The following is a 24,516-nucleotide window of genomic DNA, read 5'->3' as shown; positions in this document are numbered from 1 at the left end:
GACTGCAGCTTCCATCTTTAAATCTACAACCGGGTCCTGTCATTTCACCACCTCCGCCTTCCACAGACGATGAGGAGGATCCACATGAGGAAAGGGAACTTCATGATTCCCAGTCTACTCATGATGAGTGGGACGACTGTCATACCCTGTCCTGCTTCTCCCGTGCCTACTCAGGCTGACTCGCCTCCTGAAGACATTGGGAGATTTCACAACATAGTGGAAAGAGCGGCGCAATGTTTCCAAATACCTATGCCATCACACCAGCAAGATTGCTTCCTATACGATTTTAAGGAACCTTTTAAGAAATCGGTCAGATCTATACCCATTATATAATACATATGGGATCCGGGTGTGAAAATAATTCATAACCCCTCCTCTGTGCCCCAGTATTGCCTAGTCTGGATAAGAAATAGAGCTCCAGATACTGCTCCAGCTTGCTTAAGAGGACATCCCAAACCAGACTGTCATCACGCAGGCTGCTCAACAAAAATCAAAACATCCTTCTGCTCCACTAGCCGCTCCTCCGGACAACGTAGGTCGACGGCTTGATAATATTGGGAAAGGTTTCTCATCACGGTCGGCATTTACAGTGCGTGCATCCAATTCCTTGGCACTGTTAAGACGTTATAACAGGCAGATGTGGGCTGCCATCGCTCCATATCTTGAGGCTTTGCCAGATGATTCAAAAGAGGAAGCCAAGATCTTGCTTGAGGGCGAAAGTTCTGCATCTGAGAATTGCGCGATGGATATCGCCTCTACTGGATTTCGCCAACTAGCTGGCACAGCTGTACTACGACGCCAGGGTTGGTTGAAGGCAACTTCATTCCGACCGGAAGTGCAAACAAAAGTTTTGGACGTGCCCTACGATGGCCAGCTTCTTTTCGGCATGTACATTGACGAAGCTCTTCAAGGTATAAAAAAGGATACCAACACGGCCAGAGCTTTGGGTACCCTTCAATTCATGAATCCGCCTTTTCGTGGCTCAAGAGGAAGAGGACAATCCTCTACAAGGGGTAATTACCAAAACCGATCTTCCTACTCTTCTAGTCAACTGTATAGGTCACAATACCAGCAGCGTCAGCAGCAACAGTCATCCTATATTAAATCCTAATTTCGTGGCAATGGTGGTCAACAGAAGGGCGCTGCTCGGCGACAATGACCTTTCACTACCGCCAGTCTCCATTTCATCTCAGTCCTCAACTGTTGGAGGAAGAATTTCCCATTTCCTACAAAATTGGAAACCAATCACAACGGACTGTTGAGTTCTGCAATTAGTTCTATTCCTCCCCAAACCCCTCCCCGACCTATGCTTCACAAAAATCTACATATTCTACTCCGGTAGATTTTTCATATGCTCCAGAAGGGAGCTATAGAAAGGGTTCCTCTTTGTCAACGGGGGAAAGGATTTTACTCCCGTTTTTTGCTAGTACGCAAGGAGAAGAAATGGAGGCTGATCTTAGACCTGAGTAGCCTCAACAAATTCTTTAAAAAACCGTTTCGTATGGTTACCATCCAGGAAGTACTACAACTTCTCAATGCAGACAACTACATGGTGTCTCTGGATCTTCAGGATGCCTATTTTCACATCCCTATCCACCGGAATCACAAATCTATGAGATTTGCAGTAGCGGGCAGACACTTCCAATTACGTGTCCTACCGTTCAGACTCAAATCGGCGCCACGCATTTTTACAAAATGCCTCTCTCCAGTAGCCGCATATTTCGGGCAACAACACCATCAGGTCTTTCCATATCTGGACGATATCAAAGCACCATCTCTAGAAGGCGCGTCCAGGTCTTCCGACTCCTGTCTACAGCTTTTCGATCCCTTGGGGCTCACTCTCAATCGGGACAAGTCTGTCCTCCAGCTTTCCCAGCGTATAACTTTCCTGGGTGCTACTCTCGACACGACCCAGAAGAAAGCGCTGCCATCACAGGAGCGAAAAGACTAGCTTCTTTCCTTGGCAATTAGCATACGTTCCAAGAAGTCTTTAACAGTGCACCTTTTCAAATCCCTGTTCGGGATGTCTTCATGCATTCTACTAGTTCCACACTGTCTTCACATGAGGCGCTATCTGCTCAATGGTACCAATGTACAGGTTCATTCGACGATGTCATCCGAGTGACCACTCAAATGGTCAGGGCTCTAGGGTGGTGGATTTGCCCTTAGAACTCAAGACTTGCCTTTCTTGCTTCCAGCTTCGCTGCATACCATCACAACAGATGCGTCCCTGGAAGGTTGGGGAGCTTTCCTCCAAGAACTACAGATCAGCGGAAAGTGGTCCCCTTCCAAAAGAAAACTCCTCATAAATCTCCTCGAACTGCGAGCTGTCTATCTCGCTCTTCTGGCATTCCTGCAAAGGATCAGAAATTCTCTAGTGCTCGTGCAGACGGACCATACCACGACGATGCGCTATCTAAACAAGCAAGGGGGAACTCTCTCTCTAACACTGTCTCATGAGTCACAATAAATCTGGAACTGGTTGCTCCTTCACAACATTTCTCTTCGGGCAGAGTACGTCCCAGGAACAGGCAATGTTCTGGCCGATTCTATGAGCAGACCACAGGCGGCATGTCACGAATGGGAATTGAATCGGCGGACTGTCAACCACATATTCTCTCAATGGGGCACCCCTCTCCTGGACCTGTTCGCTGCAAAGCAGAACGCCAAATGCCAACACTTTGCAAGCTGGCGTCCCAAGAGGGATTTCTAGGGGATGCATTTTCGATAGCATTGTGCAACGTCTTTGCATACGCTTTTCCACTGTTTCCTCTGATTCCCAGGGATCTCAGAAAATTGAAAGCGGAGCCTTGCACACTCATTCTGATAGCCCCAGATCGGCCACGCCAACATTGGTTATCGGACTTTCACCTTCTCTCCCTGGAACCGCCAATCCAGTTGAAACAGTTTCCCTCTCTTCTCACAATGAACCAGCATCCGGATCAGACATCGCTCGGATTATCCGCTTGGCTCCTGAGTTCAGGGAATTCTAGGGCCTAGACATACCTCCGGACTGTAGAGCAGTTCTGGCTCGGGCTCGAGCGGACAGTACTAACCAAACATACTCCTTAAAATGGAAGTTGTTCTGCATCTGGTGCAAGTCAAAGAAGATACACCCTCCTTCTCCAGAGCAAATATTGCCTTACCTTCTCCATCTGACGAATTCAGGTCTTGCTCACACTTCCAATGAAGTTCACTTGGCAGCAATATCTCGTTTCAGAAGATCTTCTGCTGGCCCTTCTCTTTGGTCTAACAGGTTGATCAAGCAGTTTCTTAAAGGCCTGTTCAGTATATTTCATCCTGTAAAGACTTTACCTCCCACTTGGCAACTCAACACAGTTCTTGCTCAGCTCATGAAACCTCCTTTTGAGCCAATAAACAGAGCTGATTTTAAGTATCTTTCCTGGAAAACGGCGTTCCTTCTGGCCCTTACCTCTGGGAGTAAGTGAGCTTCAGTCATTTCCTTTTTTTTTTGTTGAATTTTTTTATTATTCATCATCAGATAATACAGTTCTAACAATTATTCCATTCCATATATATCATACAGCTAATGCTCATCATAAACATTTACATTTCTCAAAACCCATAATACAATGCAAATTATGACAAGAAAAGATATACCAAAGAAAAGAGGGGAGGAGTTAGAAGGACTAGCAACAGAAAAAAACTAGTTATAATGCTGGATACATACCCAATTTAAACAATACAGGCTAATTTCCTATCTTTATGATAGTATCTTTTTACCCGTTTTAAGCCTCTACTTTTAGTTTCCATTGCTCTACCGGTGCCCAGACCAGTTTACCGATCTGCATCGCTTTACGCCCTTTTTTTTTTCATATAAAGCTTCCTCCAGAGTATACATAGCTAACATTCTTGAAAGCCATTGATGAAATGACGGATTAGGGTCCTTCCATAGAGTTGCTATGCAGAGTCTAATTAAAGCCACTGCGATAAATATAAATTCTTGATGCGGTATGTCCTGTCCATCACTTCCTACCCCCAAAATCATAACCTCATTTGTTAACCTAACATAGATCCCCAATTCATCATTAAGAAATGTTACAATCTCCTGTTTAAGAGGGTCTAGATTTGGACAAGATGCAAACATATGAATTGTATCAGCCTGCAAGCTTTGGCATCTCGGGCAGGATATCCCGCTAGTGTCCCCCAACGTCCCCCCCCCCCCCCCCCACGTGCAATTCTGTGCGGTGTATAATAAAATTCATAAGTTTTAGAACATTGTGCCTGTAAGTTTGTAACTTTAACAATAGAATTTGTAAGTTTTAGTGATTTTCCCCCCCTCATTTCCAACTAAATTCAATTTTATTCTCCATTTATCAAAATTTTTTATCCTATCATCGTTATATTGACACAATGCCCCATACAGTTGTGAGATTGAGCAACCCTTCTCGTATTGAATATATTCCATCAAATCCACTCTTTTAAAATTACAATTCCCTGCCAGTTTCCTTTGTATTACTGACCTTATCTGCAAGTATTTAAAAAAATCTCTGCGATCTAACGTATATAATTGACATGCCATTTCAAAAGAAATTAAACCAGAATCATCTGTGATATCTCCTATTGTGCCCACCCCAGAGTTATCCCATCGCTTCATCACTTGATCATGGAACACCTCGGGGAGAAGTTTATTCTTATATAAAGGGGTGTAGAAATTCATTTGCCCTAACTTAATTTTTTTCCGGACAGTGGACCAAACTGATATAGCAGCACCGAGAACCTTAAACTTTGTTCTCTTATAATAGTTTAGCTCCTTAAATGTGAGCAATCCCTTATTACAATCCCGAACCAATAAATCCTATATGTCCGGACTAGCGCCCCCATCCCTCCAGATATCCTTCGTGCTTCCCCCTAGAAGTCCTTTGAGATAATGCAGAGCTGCTGCCAGATAGTAGCACTTAAAGTCTGGTACAGCCAAACCTCCCCGTTCCTTAGAAAGCGCCATCAATTTTATAGCCGTCCGAGTTTTGCCCTTTGCCCATATAAATCGGTTGCAGACCCCATCAATTTCCTTGAACCAGTTCTTATTGAATATTAGGGGATTGTTCTGAAAAAATATAAGATTTTGGGGAGGAATAGCATCTTAATGACATTGCAGCGTCCGATTATTGTTCAATGTAAATTGTCCATCCTATCTAAATCTAATTTAGCCTTTCTGATCACAGGGATCAGATTTTCCTCAACCACCTTGGATAAGTTGGACATTATTGTAATGACCAAATAGACAGCCGAATCTGTTACTCTGTCGTCATTTATCGTAGCAAATTGGTTTACAACTATTTGTGTTTTAGCCTGATTCAATTTATACCCTGACAGGAGCCCATATCTTTTTGCCTCTTTCTCTATTTCCACTAGCACTGTTACTGGAGCTGATGATGTGATTGCCAAATCATCTGCATATCCCAGAATTTTGGTCTCATAACCATTCAGGACAATTGGGCAGAAATCCGTGTTTATTTCTATGTGTCTTATAAAAGAATCTATATAAAAGGCAAAGAGCAGCGGGGAGCAGGGACACCCTTGCCTGGTTCCCCGCTCGATTTAATGATTTCACTCTGTTCCCCCGCTACCCTCATCCTTATAGCCGGACATCTGTATAAAGCTTTTAACCCGCTTAAACCTCTCTTCCCAAAATCAAGTTTACTCATAGTTGCCCACAGAAAGCCCCACGAGACCCTATCGAATGCTTTTTCAGCGTCCAGTAATAAGGTCATAGGGTCTCGTGAGGCTGCCGTTCCATCAAACAGAGTAAATACCCTTCTAATGTGATCAGCTGTGGCCCTACCTGGGATGAGCCCGTGCTGACTGGGGGGACACCACCTTACCAATTACCAAACTCCGCCTGTTAGCCATTACTTTAGAGTAAGCCTTAGTGTCACTATTCATCAAGCTAATCGGTCTGTATGACCCGGGATCAGTAGAGATTTTTTTCTTTAGAAAGACCACCATTGACGCTTCTCCCCAGGACCCTGGCGGCTCAGCTCCATTCTGAATCGAAACCATAAGTGTATTGATATCGCCTTCTAAGATTAAGAAATTTCTTATAAAATTCTAACGTTGTTAGATCAGGTCCTACAGCCTTCCCCGACGGCAGGCCCTTAAAGGCCATTAATATTTCTTCTCGGGTAAAGTTTACCTCCAACATGTTCCTATCTTCCTCAGTAATTTTATCTACTGAGGCCGCTTCCAGATAACTCTCCATTTCCCCCACTTCTGGTTCTTCTCCCTCCTGGCTGTATAGTTTCTTATAAAAATTTGGGAATACTGAACAAATTTCTTTTGGGCTTTTAACTACAACCCCTGCCTCCGTGATCATTTCTGTTATCTGCCCCCTAGTAGCTGCTTGTCGAGTTCTTATCGCGAAAATCCGTCCAACTTGTTCGCTATATTCATATTGCTCTTCCCTCCTTGCTAAATACTTTCCTGCTGCTTTTGCCACATAAACTTCACCTACTGCTGCTTTAGCCTGGGCTAAATTTTGTCACCCCTGTCACATCCCCTTTGGCCCTTATGATCTTTACCAGTTCTTCCTCTAAGCTCACGACTGCCTTTATCTTCTTCTCTATTTCTTTTTGCAGTTTATTACATCTGAGAGAATAACTTATGGTTTCTCCCCTTATACCAGCCTTCATTGCGTCCCACACTATTGAAGGTAGTGCCGTGCCTGTATTGTGCCCCAAAAATTCTTTTAACCAAATTTCCATATGGGCAATATATTCAGCATCCTGCAATAATGCTCTCTCAAATGTCCATGAAGTTGGGCTTTTACGTACATTTAATAGAGAAATTTCCAAGGAAAGTGGGTTGTGATCTGACATCAGTCTCGGTTGTTTTATGAATTTTACTATGGGCACCAGCGTGGGAGAGATCAAAAAATAATCAAGCCGTGCTAAAGTTTTATGGGGGGCCGAATAGTATGTGCTGCCTCCCCCTCCCATTAACTGCTCCCAAGTATCAATTAGTCCGTTATCCAACATTCTTTCTACCTTTAAACCTGCTCGGATCATTCTTCCACAACCCATCAAGGCCATTTATATTAAAGTCACCACACATTATAATCGGGAGCGGCCAATTGGGCAACTGAATTTATATGGGTTAGGACCTCTGGGTCATCAACTGCAGGTGCGTAAATAGAGCATAATGTGAAATTAAAATTTTGTATTTGACATTCAGCCAAGACCCATCGACCGTATTTATCTACCTGCTGTTTTTTCAGCATAACAGTGTTTCCTCGTGCCAGTATTGCTACCCCACGTGTCCTTGTACCCTGAGTCGTACAGGCTAATAAATTATAACCCAGTTGTTCCAGTAAAAACTTCTGCGATATCTCGACATGCGATTCCTGAAGACGAATTAAATCAGCTTGCAATGTTTTAAGATATTCTCTCAAATCCCTTCTTTTTCTTGCATCATTTGAACCACAAACATTGTAACTATGCGCATAAAAATTAACTTTTTTGTGTCTGTTCCGTTTACTATACCACCTCCATATTTCCTTTGGCATCTGCATTCCCCTCCCATTATAACCGTATCTGATTTCATTTTTTGTCTGATGAATTTTTTCCCCCTTTTCCCCCCCTCTCAACACTCCAAAGGCCCCCCCCCCCCCCCTCTCCACCCAACAAGGCAAGTAGGCTTATGGCCTCTGTGATAGTGTCTGGCAGTCTCAGTCCCTCCATCACCATAAATGGTGCTTGTCTATACATTTGTACCCATCGACCTGACATTACTACTGACATTACTACCCCTACCCAGTGACCTTCTAACCATTAAACTGTGGATTTAAATAAAATTACTAAAGCAATTGTTAGTTCACTTCAAAGTCCACATCAAACTCTGATCCGCTATCTCCCTTCTAGTTCCCCTATTAGGAACCAATGGTAAGCACAGAAATGATATACTTCTAAACAATTGATCATCCGATTCTTGCACCAATATCTGACTTTAATGAGTCCATGTACTCTCGCTTGAATTTCTGAAGTGAAAACTCTGGTAGTGTTCTTGTAGATAATTTTAAGTCTAGCAGGATTCATTAAGTAGGCCTGAAGTCCCATCTGATGACACGACTCAATCAGTTCACATAATCTCCACCGCCTTTCGACTGTAGAGTGACAGAAGTCCGGAGTAGTGAAGGAAGATTGAGTCTCAAAGGAATGCTTAGAATAATGCCGTGCCTTAGAGTACACCTCTTCTCTCAAAAGAAAATTCCCAAAGTAAATTAAAAATTCTCGGGGTCTAGGGTTCCCATCTTGTGAGGTATGCTGATTCTTTTTTGCCATGATTGGGAATCTGTGTACCCTCTGGCTTTCTTTCTCCCAATCCCAGTGACTCAGTTCTGGAAAAGCCCCTTTCATCATTTTCACAACAAAAGCCTTAATGTCGTCTCCTTCCACTTTTTCCTCAATACCCAGGACCCGCGAATTGTTGCGGCGTTGCCGATTCTCCAGCTCTTCTAGCTTCCATTGTACGTCGGTCATCAATTTCTCACCACCACTCCTAGATTTGAATCTTTATCCCGGCTATCTTCCAGTGTGCTAACCCTTTCCTCGAGCTGGGCCACTCTAGCATTAGTATCCGTGCATGTTTTAGTCACTTTCTGGATTGCTCCTTGCATGTTTTTATTTGCCGTTCTATTCTTCTTCCCCTCTGCCTTAATTTCCTCCTGCACCTGCTTGATTGACCCAAGAATAAGCTGTAGTGAGGAGGCCTCTCTAGTCTCTAGGGCCCCCCCCCCTGTAATGTTTGTTCTGAGTAGACATTTAGAGTGGCTGAATAGTCCCATCTTAACACTGGTTCAGGATTCAACCCGCTTAATGACTTTTGACTGATCCCAGCTTTTTCCTGGGAATGCGTATCCCTTTGTCTACGTGATAATCTCTTCTTTCTTGTAACCGTCTTTCTCGTGAAGAGATCCCCTCCTTGCCTCCGAGCTAGAGATAAAGCTTAAATCTGGTGTGTCTCTGTTCGAGGCATGTGGGCTGCTAAATTCATATCTTTTGCATAGATCGCCGCCTAGTGTTGGGTCCGGATGATCGCACATTGTTGTCCTGGAAGAGTCTTCGAAGTATCCTGAGATAGGTGGCTCCTCCCCTGGACTACAGTGCGCATGGGCATCGGCTCCATCCCCAGATTGTTTTTTTCCGCCATTGGGTTCGGATGCGGTCTCGACGTCTGTCGGAACCGAGAAAAACCTACTACTTTAAGGCCAAAAGGCCTTCGTTTCGTCGGTATTGTTTGCGGACGGTCTCGAGTTTCTTCCGTCTCTTTTAGTCGGAATCTGCGGAGTCGAATTTACTCTTCGGACATCGAGGCCTTCTCATCGCAGCAAGACCACGACGTTTCAACATGGACCGGAGCCCGTTTATTACAGACCGGGTGCACGTCGATATGTGGGTATTTGGACCCACAGACGGGGCAGTATTTAAATGCCTCTCGCCAGACCATAACGAGGACAATTGCATGGCCTGCTCCAAGTTCAGTTCAAGAAGACGCTCAAGCTTCGGCGCGCGGTGCGCCTTGAGCCCAGCGAGCGGCCCCGGCACCCGATAACATCTTCGGCGACCCAGAAGACGAGGGTCTCAGCCATCATCTTCAAATTTCACCACCTGAGACGGAGGTCGAGGTCGATCCCGATGAAGGCGACGGAGCCATGGACCAAGACCTTAAATACGTCGGAGAGGTAGGGGACGACGAAGAAGTTTATGGGGCCGCGGAAGAAAGCTCAGAGGAAGAGCTATGCCCCGAAAGTTACACGGATCAGGCTCAGGTCACGGGATCGCCACTCGGCCTTACCCAAGACCCTGCACCGCAAGCCTCGGCCCCGCCTTCAGGCCCGGCCATGGACATACCTGCGGGGGCTACGCAGCCCGTATCGAAACCGAAACTGAAAACATCGGTATCGACTGCACCTAAAATGGCCGACGCCAAAACGAAACCGAGACTAACGGACTCGAGTGCACCTAAGATGGCGGACGCTCCATCTAAAACGCCAAAGCCTGCCACCTCATCGGCTCCGTCGACCTCCGGGCCACAGAAGTCGAAGAAGACTGTCGAATCGACAGTGCCGAAGTCATCGGCGGGGGATGCGTCCTCACAAAGGCGGCGAAGTCTACAAAGGTCGTCCACAAGCATTCGCCGACCGGGACACAGTTAGGACGCATGGTCGGGGCGGAATCTACAAAACCCCTCGGATCGAAGAGCGGAGGCTCTACTCATAAGTCCAAAGACTCTGTGTCTAAAGCTACGGCGTCGACGTCTAAGCCTCCTAAGGATTCACACGCCATCGAAGGCCAAGAATCGTTGGCGGCCCCCAGGTCGGCGCCAGGTGCCTCGGTGAGTGGCGCATCTCTGATCGCTGCATCACTCCAAAGACTCCGTGAGAAGGCTACTACGACGCCGAATCTCGCGCCGGCACCCCAGAAGCCGATAGACATGCCTGCAAAGCCTGCTGCCAAACTTCTATACATTCTGCCGCCGAAGGTGGCACCGAAAGCCTTTGCACCAAGGACGGTGCCGAAGACATCAGAATCTTCAACGTCTGGTGGTCTAGGGGGTCGACAACACGACTCTGAGGAGGAATCGGAGCGCTATGTCGACGCGGACACGGGCAAGTTGACCCTCTATAAGAGAAAAATCACTTCCCAGCCAGTGGACTCCTATGTTATTCCACTAAAGAAGAAAAGGCCTGCACAGGACATTCCTGACCTGGTTGAACCCGTCCAGCCTCCACCTAGGAGGAGTCCAACACCTTCCCCCGACCACTCTGAGGGAGATGAGGGGGAACAAGAGGACCAGTACAATTTCCCCATCAATGACCCTGATGCACAACAGGATCCCTATGATGACACGGGTGACCAGGGAAGCCAAGACGTGGGGCAAGACCCACAGCTTTTCAGTGCACGTGCACCCCCAACGGAGGACTCTGCAGGATTTCATGCACTAATTGAACGGGCAGCTGCTAATCATGACGTGGACATGCATGCTGACCCAGTAGAGGATGACTTTCTATTTGACACTTTTTCTGTATCTGAAAGAACAGTCAAGACACTTCCGATGCTCAAAGGTGTCCTTAAACATGCTGCAGAGATCTTTAAGGAGCCTACCAGAGCGAGAGTGGTCAACCCACGCATCGAGAAGAAATACAGGCCGGCACCTGCAGACCCGGCATATATTCGGGGACAGTTGCCTCTTGACTCTCTTGTGGTCGCAAATGCCCGCAAACGGGCGAACTCCCAAACGACTGGTGAAGCTCCTCCCCCAGACAAGGAGTCTAAAGTGCTTGAGGCAGGGGGCCAAAGAGTAGCTGCGCAGGCTGCCAATTTCTGGCGTATAGCAAACACACAGGCGCTATTGGCACGTTATGATAGGGCGCATTACGACACCCTAGAAAAACTTTTTCAACACCTGCCTACGCAGTTTCAAGAGGGTACCATACTGCTCATAGAAGAGGGAAAACTCATCTCCAATGCAGCCATAAAGTGTGCACTTGATGCCGCAGACACGGCGGCTAGGGCTATTAACACTAGCGTTATGCTGAGACGACAAGCGTGGCTACGCATATCAGGGTTTAAACCAGACATTCAAACGACCATACTTAACCAGCCAGTCAATCCTGATAGACTGTTTGGTCCTGATGTTGACACCATCCTCGAAGATTAAAAAAGACAACGAAGCAGCTAAGTCTATGGGGGCCCTTCAGTCACAACAATTCCGGGGCAACACTTTTCGTCGCTCAGGAGCACGTGGTGTTACCCGAGGTCAAATGGGTCAACAATCACAGTTCAATAAGGGTGGAGCACAGTCCTCGTACCCCAAGCAGAATAAAGGGGGTTATCGAGGAAACAGCACCAGGGGACGTGGCAGAGGAAACAACAACTCCCGTTCCTCTGCCCAGAACAAACAGTGACTCTCTGTCACTGCCCCCCGACCATCTAACACCTGTCGGGGGGGGGAGACTACAGCAGTTCCTGCCAGTCTGGACAAACATCACCACAGACAGGTGGGTAAGACAACTTATCCAGTACGGTTATTGTCTAGAGTTAACGTCCACTCCACCCAACATTCCACCAAGGCAACGTCCTATGTCCGCAGAGCACTTGCGCTTATTGCAGCAGTAAGTAGTGGTGATGCTGCAAAAAGACGCAATCGAGCTCGTGCCAGTGGAGGAGGAAGGCACAGGAGTCTATTCCCTGTACTTCCTTATTCCAAAGAAGGACGGATCCCTCAGACCCATTCTGGATCTGCGTCCCCTCAACCTGTACATACTGTCAGAACATTTCCATATGCTTACACTGCAACAGATTCTCCCCTTGCTGAACCAGGGGGACTTCCTAGCAACCTTAGACCTCAAGGATGCTTATTTCCACATACCACTACACCCATCCCACAGAAAATACCTCAGGTTCACCATCCAAGGCAGGCATTATCAGTTCAAAGTCCTACCATTCGGAGTGACCACCGCCCCCAGAGTGTTTACCAAGTATCTGGCCACGGTAGCGGCGCATCTCAGGAGGCAGAACATACATGTCTACCCCTACCTGGACGACTGGCTCGTTCAAGCCAAGTCGGATCAACAGTGCGCCGCAGACATGTCGGCCACCATTCACCTCCTTCACAGTCTGGGCTTCTCGTTGAACTACCCAAAATCGCACCTACAACCAGCACATGTGCGGCAGTTTCTGGGTGCGACGATAAATACCCTGACTGCTATGGCTCAGCCAAACAAGGTCAGGATAGACAGCATGCAGTCTATAATCCAGAAATTCAGACCGCAACACTCGCTTCCAGCGAGAGTGTTCATGCAGTTGATAGGCATGATGGCCTCCTGCATCTTCATAGTCCCTCACGCACGGTTGCATATGCGTCCGCTACAGGAATGTTTAGCGAATCAGTGGACACAGGCTCAGGGACAAATGACGGACCTAGTGTTGGTTACCGGTCGTACATACAACTCTCTGCATTGGTGGAATCCACACAACCTTTGCAAGGGCCGACCGTTCCAAGAGCCATTGCCACAGATTGTCCTGACAACGGACGCATCTCTCCAGGGATGGGGAGCGCATGTGCTCAGTTACACTGTGCAGGGACTATGGACAACGCAGCAACAGAAGATGCACATCAACTATCTAGAACTGATGGCAATCTTCATGGCGCTAAAGTCCTTCAAGGTACATCTGCAACAAAGTAGTGTTAGTCCGGACGGACAACATGACAGCGATGTACTACATTCAAAAACAGGGAGGCACCCACTCACCACAGCTGTCTCATCTGGCTCCGAGCATGTGGAAGTGGGCCATTCAGAGGAACATCTTCCTCATGGCAGAGCACCTCCCGGGCAAGGACAACCAGATGGCGGATCTGCTCAGCAGATACAGCCATCAAATGCACGAGTGGGAGTTGCATCCATCGGTACTCCGCCCGTACTTCCAGCAGTGGGGTCATCCAGAGATAGACCTGTTTGCCACAAGGGAAAACGCAAAATGCCAACGCTTTGCCGCCAGGTTCCCTCACCCACAGTCGCAGGGGAATGCGATATGGATGAATTGGTCAGGCAGATTTGCGTACGCTTTTCCCCCAGCACCTCTCATACCGCTGGTGGCATGAAAGCTAAGGCAGCACTCAATGACACTCATCCTAGTTGCTCCAACGTGGGCACGCCAACCATGGTACACCACGTTTCTGGAACTCTCCGTGGTGCCGCATCAAAGGCTGCGCCTAACACCCAGGCTCTTGACGCAGAACCATGGCGACATTCAGCATCCAGACCCGCAACAGCTCAACCTGGCGATCTGGCTCCTGAAGTCCTAGAGTTTGGCTACCTTCACTTACCTCCAGAATGCATGGACATCATCAAAGAGGCAAGGAAGCCCACTACCAGGGCCTGCTATGCTGCAAAATGGAAGAGTTTCGTCATTCACTGTACAGCCAATAACATAAATCCGCTAGATGCATCTATTCCTAACATCATTTGCCATCTGTTACATCTTTACAAATGTAATCTAGCGTACGCTTCCATTCGGATCCATCTATCCGCCATAGCAGCTTATCTTCAGAACAGGCAGCATCTCTCTGTCTTCAGGGTGCCTGCCATTAAAGCCTTCCTAGAGGGTCTGAAACGAGTCATTCCCCCAAGAACACCGCCAGCTCCGGTGTGGAACCTCTATGTGGTCCTCACCAGGCTGATGGGCCCACCTTTTGAGCCACTGCACTCATGTGAACTCCAGTTCCTAACATGGAAAGTGGCTTTTCTTATTGCTATCACGTCACTGAGACGTGTCAGTGAGCTGCAAGCGCTCACGATCCAAGAGCCATTCATACAAATTCATCCAAATAGGGTAGTGCTACGCACTAACCCCAAATTCCTTCCGAAGGTGGTGTCAGTTTCATCTCAACCAAACTATTGACCTGCCCGCATTCTTTCAAAACCCACAAACTGTAGCGGAAAGAATGCTCCATACATCGGACGTTCGGAGGGCGTTGATGTACTATATCGACAGAACACAACACTTTAGGAAGACTAAACAACTTTTTGTTGCCTTTTCACCACAGCACAAAGGCAACCCTATTTCCAAAGCAGGAATAGCCAGGTGGATTGTTAAGTGCATTCAAATCTGTTATCAAAAAGCAAAGCGTACTTTAACAATACCCCCAAGAGCGCACTCCACATGCAAATTGGGGGCATCCATGGCTTTCCTGGGGAACATTCCTTTAGAAGACATTTGCAGAGCAGCCACGTGGGTTACACCACATACCTTTACAAAACACTACTGTGTTGATGTGCATTCCAAGCAGCAAGCTGCTGTAGGACAGGCTGTTCTCAAGACACTTTTTCAGGTTTCTGCAGCTGGCACGGGCAACCGCCGCTGATGGAGGGACTGCTATGTATTCTATGCAAAAGATATGAATTCAGCAGCCCACATGCCTCGAACTGAATATGCTACTTACCAGTATGCATCTGTTCTTGGCATGTAGGGCTGCTAACATTCATATCGCCCACCCTCCTCCCCGGTGCCTGTCGCAGCTGCAGATATATTCTTGCATTCAATCATTAGCATGGACATCCTTTACACTTTTCACTCCATCTCTGCCACAATGGCTAAAAACAATCTGGGGATGGAGCCGATGCCCATGCGCATTGTAGTCCAGGGGAGGAGCCACCTATCTCAGGATACTTCGAAGACTCTTCCAGGACAACAATGTGCGATCATCCGGACCCAACACTAGGCGGCGATCTATGCAAAAGATATGAATGTTAGCAGCCCTACATGCCAAGAACAGATGCATACTGGTAAGTAGCATATTCAATTTTCACTCTCCACTAGCTCCGAGGAAGTACCTTCTGACCCTTCTGAACCATCAGTAACCGAGTAGAAGTTTTCAATAGTCTCTTCGGGACCGCTGGGAGCACAGAGCACTGGGGCCGCTACTTACAATCATTTCTTGAATTAGTGATTCCGTTATTAAATCATCTTTTTGCTTTTCTTTTTGCCTCTCCGACCCTTTTCCTGGAGGTTCTGTCATTGCTTCAGTATTGGGGGGCCCACCCAAGTTTTGAACTGGGGCTTCAAAGTTCGTTATATTTTCTGATATGATCTCTGTCTCTACCATCTCGCTCCACTGGGTAGTGCCCCCTGTAGTACCCCCTGTTGTACCATCTTTCTTAGACCTAGTTAATATTGGGCCTTTTGGCTGCACTGAGCCCTCATCTCCAAGGCTTAGATTCCTACTTCCCCGGGGGTCCCCCATTACTGTGTTTTTCTTAGCTGCTTCGATCTGAGTTACTGGGGAGTTATACTATTGGTATGTGTCTCAGTTTGATACCACATTTTTTTTGCCCCTTGTATTGTGTCCAGTATTGGCATTAATCTTTTTTTTAATCCCGCACTCCTCACCTTGGTTTTTCTCCCCCATTTATTTTCTGGACTCTTTATCACCATCTTTCTCCTGGTCCTGTGTTTGTGCGGGTGTTTGCTGCTCCTCCGGAGTTTTTCCTTTGCCTCCTTGCGTGGTTTTAGGCGCCATATCCAGACAAACCCTGCCACAGCACTTTGAGCCCTTTGGGCAGCCAAACCCTCTTGTTCACTCTGTTGTTCCCCAAGTATATTGCTGCTATCGTCCCACTCAGAGCCTCGCTTCTCACCTCTGCCCAGCTCTTACCGAAGCAGTCCCAGGGGCAGTCCGAAGAACAGCGTGTTGGACCTTGCAGTTTACCGCGAGGTCTACCAGCGTCTCCCACGTTGCATGAGCCAGCTGCTGCTGCCGATTCCTTACACGCTGCCTTACTTTGCTTCTCGCCGCGATACCAGGAGCCTGCTGACCCGCATAGATTGCCGACTCCGCCGATTCCGTCAGCTCTGCTGATTCCGCAGCCTCTGCAGACTCCTCCTCCGGGCACGCCTCCCTCCGCGGCTCCGCTGGTTGCCAGAAGTTCCGTGCGGCGTCTCCACCACAGCTCTCTTGCTTCAAGAACCGATATTAGGAGCTCTACGATCAGCTCACCTATCGGGATCGGCTCGTCGCTTTCTTCCCCCGGTTCCAAGTAATCCTCTCGTCTGGTTCGGCTCTTACATCACGTTTTCTATACCTTTTTCAGCAGGTGACTTCGGGAGCATTCTCCCAATGCGACTAGCCAGACGCCATCTTGCCTTCTGCTTCAGGCATTTCCAATTCAAGACCCTTTCCTTCAGTTCAAACACGACAGGGTTATATATACTACGAACAAATCCTAAGTTTGTGCCTAAGGTCCAGTCAGACTTTCATCTCAATGACGCTATAGTCTTACGTGCCTTTTTTCCAAATCCTCACACAATGGCAGAAAGAACTCTGCATTCTCTGGATCTTAAACACTGCCTAAAGTTTTACATTGACAAGACAGACCTTCCGAAAGTCCAACCAACTCTGTGTCTTACTGTCAACCTAGAAAAGGTTTTCCACTCACTAAAAGTATCTCTCGCTGGATCTCTGCAGCTATTACTTTGTCACCAGCAAGCGGGGCAACTCCTACATTCCAAGGTCTGAGCCCACTCCACTAGGGCGATGTCTACCTACATGGCACTCTTTGCAGGTGTGCCTATCAGACATTTGCAGAGCGGCAACTTGGAAGACTCCGCATACATTCACCAAGCATTACTGCTTGGATACGGAACTCATGAAGGATGCTGCAGTGGGACAGGCAGTACTTCGTCATTTATTTCGATAGAGGTGAGTCTTTCTTTTCATCCCGCCATGCTTTCTTTTCATCCCGCCATCCTTTCTTTTATAAACACATTTCTCTACTGTGTTCCTTAATGGTTTCTTTGATTGCAATTTGGTACTTTCTATGTTTCACATTGATATATTATCTGGTGAATTTGTATATGCTGTACCATCTGAAATGTGCTTATCATTGCTTACTACTCTGATTCAGGCATGTGAATCTATGAAAGATACCCTAATACTGGATAAGAAATGTGTTTCCTGTAACTGCAGTTATCCAGTATTGATATCTTTCATAGATTCACATGCAACCCACCCACCTCCCCTGGAAGAGCTCATCTAGTTCTCTGTGATACGCCTACTTAGCACTGTGCTTATGAAAATCTGAGGGACTAGAGCTCCTTCTATGAAGGTTGCAGAGGGTGGTGATAGCCGATTGGCTCTTCTCTAGAGCTTGGTCCTTTTTACAAAGACATGGATATGTTACTAATGTAGGGCCTTTGGCCTATTACTCTATATGTCTAATGGGACATTACTTTTATTTATTTACCTGGGACTCCCATACCGACAACCGGGAATGATTCAGGCATGTGAATCTATGAAAGCTACTAATACTGGATAACTGCAGTTACAGGTAAGTAACGCTTTTCTTATTGCCTGGAGCTCACTTCAACTCCCCCAAACATACCACACTAAACAGCGTCCAATGTCAACAGAGCATTTAACACTTCTAAAACAAGAGGTGCTTTCCCTCTTACAAAAACATGCAATAGAACCAGTTCCCCTGCATCATCAAAACACAGGAGTTTACTCTGTATTTTCTCATCCCAAAGAAGGACGGAACCCTGAGGCCCATTTTGGACCTCAGACTATTAAACCTCTACATACAATCAGACCATTTTCATTTGGTCCCTCTTCAACAGGTCCTTCCTCTACTCAAACAAGGCTATTTCCTTGCCACCTTAGATCTCAAGGACACCTACTTCCACATTCCCAATCACTCTGCTCACAAGAAATATCTTCGGTTTGTAGTGGAAGGTCCGCATTATCAGTTCAAGGTTCTCCCATTCGGAGTCACCACAGCACCCAGAGTCTTCACAATGACTGGCAGTGGTAGCAGCCCACTTAAGAAAACAAATTCACGTGTTCCCATACTTGGACAACTGGCTCGTAAAAGCCAAGTCGCATACCCAGTGTGTAAATCACACACTCGCCACAATCCAACTACTCCACATCCAACAATTTCTAGGTGCCACAATAAACACCTCAAAAGGCCTTGCATATCCCAATCCAGTCAGGATAGCAAGCATGCAAGCCCTTGTAACAAAATTCCAGCCGCAACACTCACTTCCAGCTCGAGTGTTTATGCAACTAATTGGGATGATGGCCTCTTGCATATTCATAGTACCTCATGCAAGACTCCAGATGCGCCCCTTACAGGAAAACAGCAGCCTCATAGCTCACCGGCTGGGGAGCTCATCTACTATATCACACCTCACCGGGAACATGGACACCTCCGCAAAAGCTACTCCACATCAATCATTTGGAGTTACTGGCAATCTTTCTGGCACTAAAATCATTCCAGAAACACATATCGGGCAAAGTAGTCTTAGTCCGGACAGGCAATATAACCGCAATGAATTATTTACAAAAATATGGGGGGGGGGGGTGACGTGCTCTCTGCAGCTCTCAACCAGCACAGAGCATATGGAGGTGGGCTATTCCTCAAAACCTATTCCTTTTAGCCCAACATCTTCTAGGAATATAGAATCAAATGGCAGATCTATTAAGTCGTCAAAGCCAACAGATTCACGATTGGGAACTTCATCCACAAGTTCTTCAACTGTTTTTCCAAATGTAGGGGCATCTGGAGATAGATCTCTTCGCCACACCTTCAAACGCAAAATGCCCAAGCTTCGCCGCCAGATATCCACACCTATTGGCCAAAGGCAATGCGAGAAGGATGAATTGGTCAGGCAGATTTGCGTACGCTTTTCCACCTCTCCCACTCATTCCATTAGTGGTGCGCAAGCTGCAACAATTGCGAACACTGATCCTAGTTGCTCCAGCATGGGCCAGGCAACAATGGTACACAACATTACTGGAACTATCAGTAGTCCTGCACCAAAAACTACACCTCTCCCCACAACTCTTAAAACGGAACCATGAAGAGATCAGACATCCAGATCCAGCACAGCTCAACTTAGCGATCTGGCTCTTGAAGTCCTAGAATTTGGTTACCTCAATCTTCCACCTGATTGATGGAACGTTATTGAAGAGGCTAGGCGCCCCACCACTAGAGCCTGCTATGCAGCCAAGTGGAAAAGATTTGTTATATACTGTACCAATAACACAATCAATCCTCTAGATGCGTCCATTCAACCCATCATATGTTACCTCCTGCATTTTATAAGATATAATCTAGCATACACATCAATTAGATTACATCTTGTTGCCATAGCAGCTTACCTGCAAAATAGACAACATTTGTCATTGTTCAAGGTACCTGCCAATAAAGTATTTATAGAAGGCCTCAAAAGAATAATTACTCCCAGGGTACCACCCTCTCCAGTGTGGAATCTAAACATCGTCCTCACTAGATTAATGGGTCTTCCAATCGAACCTCGAGCTACAATTTCTTACATTGAAATTCGCTTTCCTTGTGGCCATCACATCTCTCAGAAAAGTCGGTGAGTTACAGGCACTAACTATTCAAGAACCATTTTTACAACTCCATACTAACAAGGTGGTTCTTAAGACAAATCCCTAATTCCTTCCTAAAGTTATTTCTCCCTTCCATCTCAACCAATCTGTTGTGTTGCCAGTGTTCTTCCCGCAACCACAAACAGTAGCAGAAAGAGCTCTTCATACACTTGACGTAAAAAGAGCACTTTACTATATTGCCAGAACAAAACCTTTTCGTAAAACAAAACAACTTTTTGTATCCTCACCACCACATAAAGGCAATCCCATATCAAAGTCTGGAATTGCAAGGTGGATTGTCAAATGTATACAAATTTGCAATCACAATGCAAAACGTACACTATCTATTCCCCCTAAAGCCCACTCTACCCGCAAAATAGGGGCTCCCATGGCATTTTTAGGGAACATTCCCTTAGATGATATCTGCAAAGCAGCTACATGGTCTACACCGCACACATTCACAAAACACTATTGTGTAGATGTGCAGGCAAAACCACAAGCTAGTGAGGGCCAGGCTTTACTCAAAACACTATTTCAGACTAATGCAACAGATACTGGTGGTCGCCGCTAAGGGGAGGAGGGCGGGGAGGAAGGGGTACTGCTATGCAATCTATGCATAGCGTGTGATCTGCAGTTCATATGCCTCGAACAGAAGGCATATGAACAGTGACAGACTTTCCTGTTTCAAATTTGTGTAATGCTAAACAGATTAATTGATCATGTTAAGTCACAGGAACATGTTGAGGTGTTATTATTTTTTTTTTGTGTGTTGTAGAGGGTTGGATTTAAATGGCTTTCTTTGGACTGCGGTTGGCTCGTTATTTTTCTGGTGTGTACTTAAATATGGCTTCTTTGGGCATTATAGTATAGCTATTTTTTTCCTTGCTGAAATAGAGGCATTTGATTACTCATTCTCATGTTGCTCTTCAGTCTCCTGTTTTGTAGGTCTCTCTAAATGTAACTGTTTTTTTTTATTCTCTCAACCCCTGTAGGAAGATTACCGTCGCACAGTAACTGAAATCGATGAAAAGGAATATATTAGTTTACGATTAATTATATCAGAACTGAGGAACCAATATGTAAGTTATCTGACATTTTGTTTTGACAACAGATTGATGTTACTCGGTTTATTATTAGTCCATAGGATAGTTCCTTCATAAGCTAGCTTGGTTTAAAGTTTGTAGTAATCAGCTTACCTCCACTCCACTTACAAGAGTACCACTTACATGAGTACCACTTACATCTAGATTGTTTTTAATATACAGGTACTGTATTTGAAAGAAACCGGTTAGGCAGTCCATCACCTTGCCCACCTTCTTACCCCCTCCGCATCCCTCTAAAGAGGAAGAGCGGCTCCACCGTCTGGACCCAAAACGTGCGCTGTCATACTATCTGGATCGCACACGCCAGTTCCGGGTGGATGACCAACTCTTTGTTGGTTACGTGGGCGCTAAGAAGGGACGGGCGGTGCACAAACGGACCATCTCTCGGTGGGTTGTGTTGTGCATCGAAGCATGCTACTCTTTGGATAAGAAGGAGCCTCCTATTGGACTGAGGGCCCATTCCACTCGGGCCACGGCGGCTACTACTGCCCTGGGCTGGGGAGTCCCCTTGCAGGACATATGTCAGGCAGCTACGTGGGCCTTGCTGCACACGTTCGCAAGACACTACTGCCTGGACAGCCAAGTCCGGAGGGATGGCTTCTTTGGCCGTTCCGTCCTCCAGGACTTTCTGGTGTGATTATTGGTTCGCAGACCCACCACCGGGGTTGGTATTGCTGGGATATCTATTCTAAGGTAAGGAATCTAATACTAACTGTTTCTTTCAGATGCACAAGTTACTTACCTTCGGTAAAGATATATCTGTAAGAAACAGTAGTTAGGATTAGATTCCTTACCGCCCCACCCATACTCCCCGTTCTGCGAACTGATGTCTAGGGAGAAGGTCATCCCCTTTCAGGGCCCTAGTTTCATGGCACCAGTGTTGGTTTTTATCATGGCTCTGCGTTTCTGGCGCGGAAAAGCTGTGCATTAGAAATGACGTCAGCGCGCGAGGGCGGTGTCCAAGTACTCCGGTGACGTCATCCCGACGACTGACGCGGAGCCGCAGACGACGCCTACCGACGCGCAAGGGTACTGCTACGCAAAAGTTTCCGGATCCAGTCTGACGCCTGGGGATATTCTAAGGTAAGAAATCTGATACTAACTACTGTTTCTTACAGATATATCGTTACCGAAGGTAAGTAACTTGTGCTTCCAGACCTTGATGCAGTAATTTCTGGAATTCCCTAACTTGGATATCTTGCAGAGTGATAACTTTTTCTAGTTCCGTTGTTTGGGTGAGCTTGTTTGCCAGTCCTATGCCCTCAAACGTAGCAGATACCAACCCTGGACGTAGTTCGCATAGTAGCGCTACACGTAGCTACGCGAAGTACGTAGTGCACTGTGCAAAATGCTGTTAGCACTGATTGCACTGTGCCGGATGCTTGTCTGCACTGTGCAATCAGTGCAATCTGCATCTTGCACAGTGCAAGCGGTCGTTTTCTGCCGCTCGAGTAGATTTCTACTCGAGCGGCAGCTTTCGAAACGCGGACTGGTAGTTTCTCGTCGCGAGCATACGCGACCACTCACAATGAGAAACCTGACCTCCCTGCGTTGAGAATCTTGCCGGGTGGTTTATTTTCCACGCTCGCGATCGGCAACTTGATGTTGCTGATCGCGAACGAGGATAAAGTCTCGCTGGGATGTAATTTTGCTCGCTCGCGGTTGCCTAGCCCGACTCCTCGGTCTGCCGCGGGAAGTCCCGATTGTTGCAGAGGGAGTGCAGGGAGACACCAGGCTCGAAAGAGCAAGTCGCCATCTTGGGAGTGGTGGGGGACACGCTCTAGCTGTTCACACTTCCGGGGCGAGCCTACAAATTTCAATGCATTTCCGAACGTGCAGCGGGCGCGCAGAAGGCGCGCCAGAGTCCAGCCCGTCTGCGCCCATGACGCGCCTAGCGCCAGACCCCCTGCCCATTTTCACAGAATTAGTTTAACCCGGGATGAGCTCCTGGCCCTCAATACACCGAAATGCCTAAGCCCCACCATACTCCTAGATCACAATATCACCAACTCAAAAACTTGTACTTTCTGTGATCTGAGAACTTTCTTCCTCCCACTACACCTGGCCAACTGCCACCAAATTGACCCCTACCCTGACGTTAGAACTACCACCTACCCTGAGCTCGGGAATCACTCAGGCAGGGGAGAACAAACAGATAAGCCTAAGCACAACAAAGGGAACTCACTTAAGTGTGTCCTGTTTAAACACCAGATCTATGCCTAAGCATAAACACGAATTAGAATCCCTGATATCGGATAACAACCTAGACCTAGTATTTCTGACTGAAACCTGGGCATCCACTACTTCGGGACCTGACTGGAACACAGCAGTCCCTTCAGGATATGCAGTGGCACAAGTAGACCGGATGGGAACAGTGGGTGGGGGCATTGCGCTAATCTATCGCTCTCACTTCAAAGTTAAATCCGCATCGGAAGCCTCACTTGAGGCAGAGGCCATGTCCTTTAACATCAAAATCAACAATCAAGCTCTCCTCACAGGCCTACTAATCTATAGACCACCAGGAATGAAAGGTCCCTTTAGTAAAGCAATCCAAACCTTCCTAGAATCATGCCTAGACACTCCCACCTACACAGTCCTAGGTGATTTTAACTTCCATCTGGAGGATAATACTGACTCTGACGCCGTGGCTTTGGTTGACAACTTCCACAGCTTTGGGCTGAAACAATTAATTGCTAAACCCACCCATCAAGCCGGCCACACTTTGGACGGCATTTTTACGAACAATGAGAGTATAAGAGTGACGTCCGTCTTACCGATCCCATGTTCTGATCATTCGGCCATCCACTTTGCCATAAAACACATACCACAACCCTGCAGTCGCAGAATTCGCCCGACATTGGACGTAACTAGGCGGTGGAAAGGTATCCAGAAGGAAGACCTAGCTAAAATCCTCTCAATTAATCCTCCCTCATTTGCCAACAGCAATGATGGAGCAAACAAACTTAACCACTGGATAGATGAGGCAGCTAGAGAACTAGCCCCTGAAGAGAGAAAGAAACCTAGGAGACAATCAGCCACCTCACCTTGGTACACACCGAAAGTGAAGCAACAAAAAATCAATTGTAGGCACAACGAACGGATCTGGAGATCTGATTATAGCACACCTCATAAAAAGGAATATACGAAAGCCCTAAATGAGTATAAAGAAATGATTATACAAGCCAAATCGATCTACTTCACGTCCAAAATCAATGAGGCCGCAAACTCCTCTAAGGAGCTATTCAAAACTGTGTCATGCCTACTCAAATGTCCCAGAGACATAGTATTTGGCCCTGACCAACATTTTGTTGATAAGATGGCCTTATTCTTTCAACAAAAGGTCCATGATGTATATAACGAGCTACATGAGATATCCGTCCCAGGGAGCAACACCTCCAGGGAACCATTAGAAGTCTCCCAGAACTGCCTATCCCACTTTCCACACTTCGAGGAAGCTCAGATTTCCAAGATGATAGCTCAAGCCAAGTCGGGATCT

The 24,516-nt window shown here is 46.8% G+C and overlaps 1 protein-coding gene across 1 annotated transcript in view; it reads left to right on the top strand.

Moving 5' to 3' along the window:
- The window catches only part of PSME3 (proteasome activator subunit 3), a 294,102-nt gene that overhangs the window by 214,520 nt on the left and 55,066 nt on the right, over positions 1 to 24,516 (top strand). Inside the window, exon 10 of the mRNA XM_078645347.1 lies at positions 20,910 to 20,996. Within this exon, the coding sequence (XP_078501473.1) occupies positions 20,910 to 20,996 (87 nt within the window). The remainder of the gene's footprint in view (positions 1 to 20,909; positions 20,997 to 24,516) is intronic.

This window comes from Lissotriton helveticus, chromosome 5_1 (assembly GCF_964261635.1).
Source record: "Lissotriton helveticus chromosome 5_1, aLisHel1.1, whole genome shotgun sequence".
In the NCBI taxonomy this organism is placed as follows: domain Eukaryota; kingdom Metazoa; phylum Chordata; class Amphibia; order Caudata; family Salamandridae; genus Lissotriton; species Lissotriton helveticus.
Note: the sequence above shows the minus strand (reverse complement) of the source record. Positions and strands in the feature narration are given on the sequence as shown.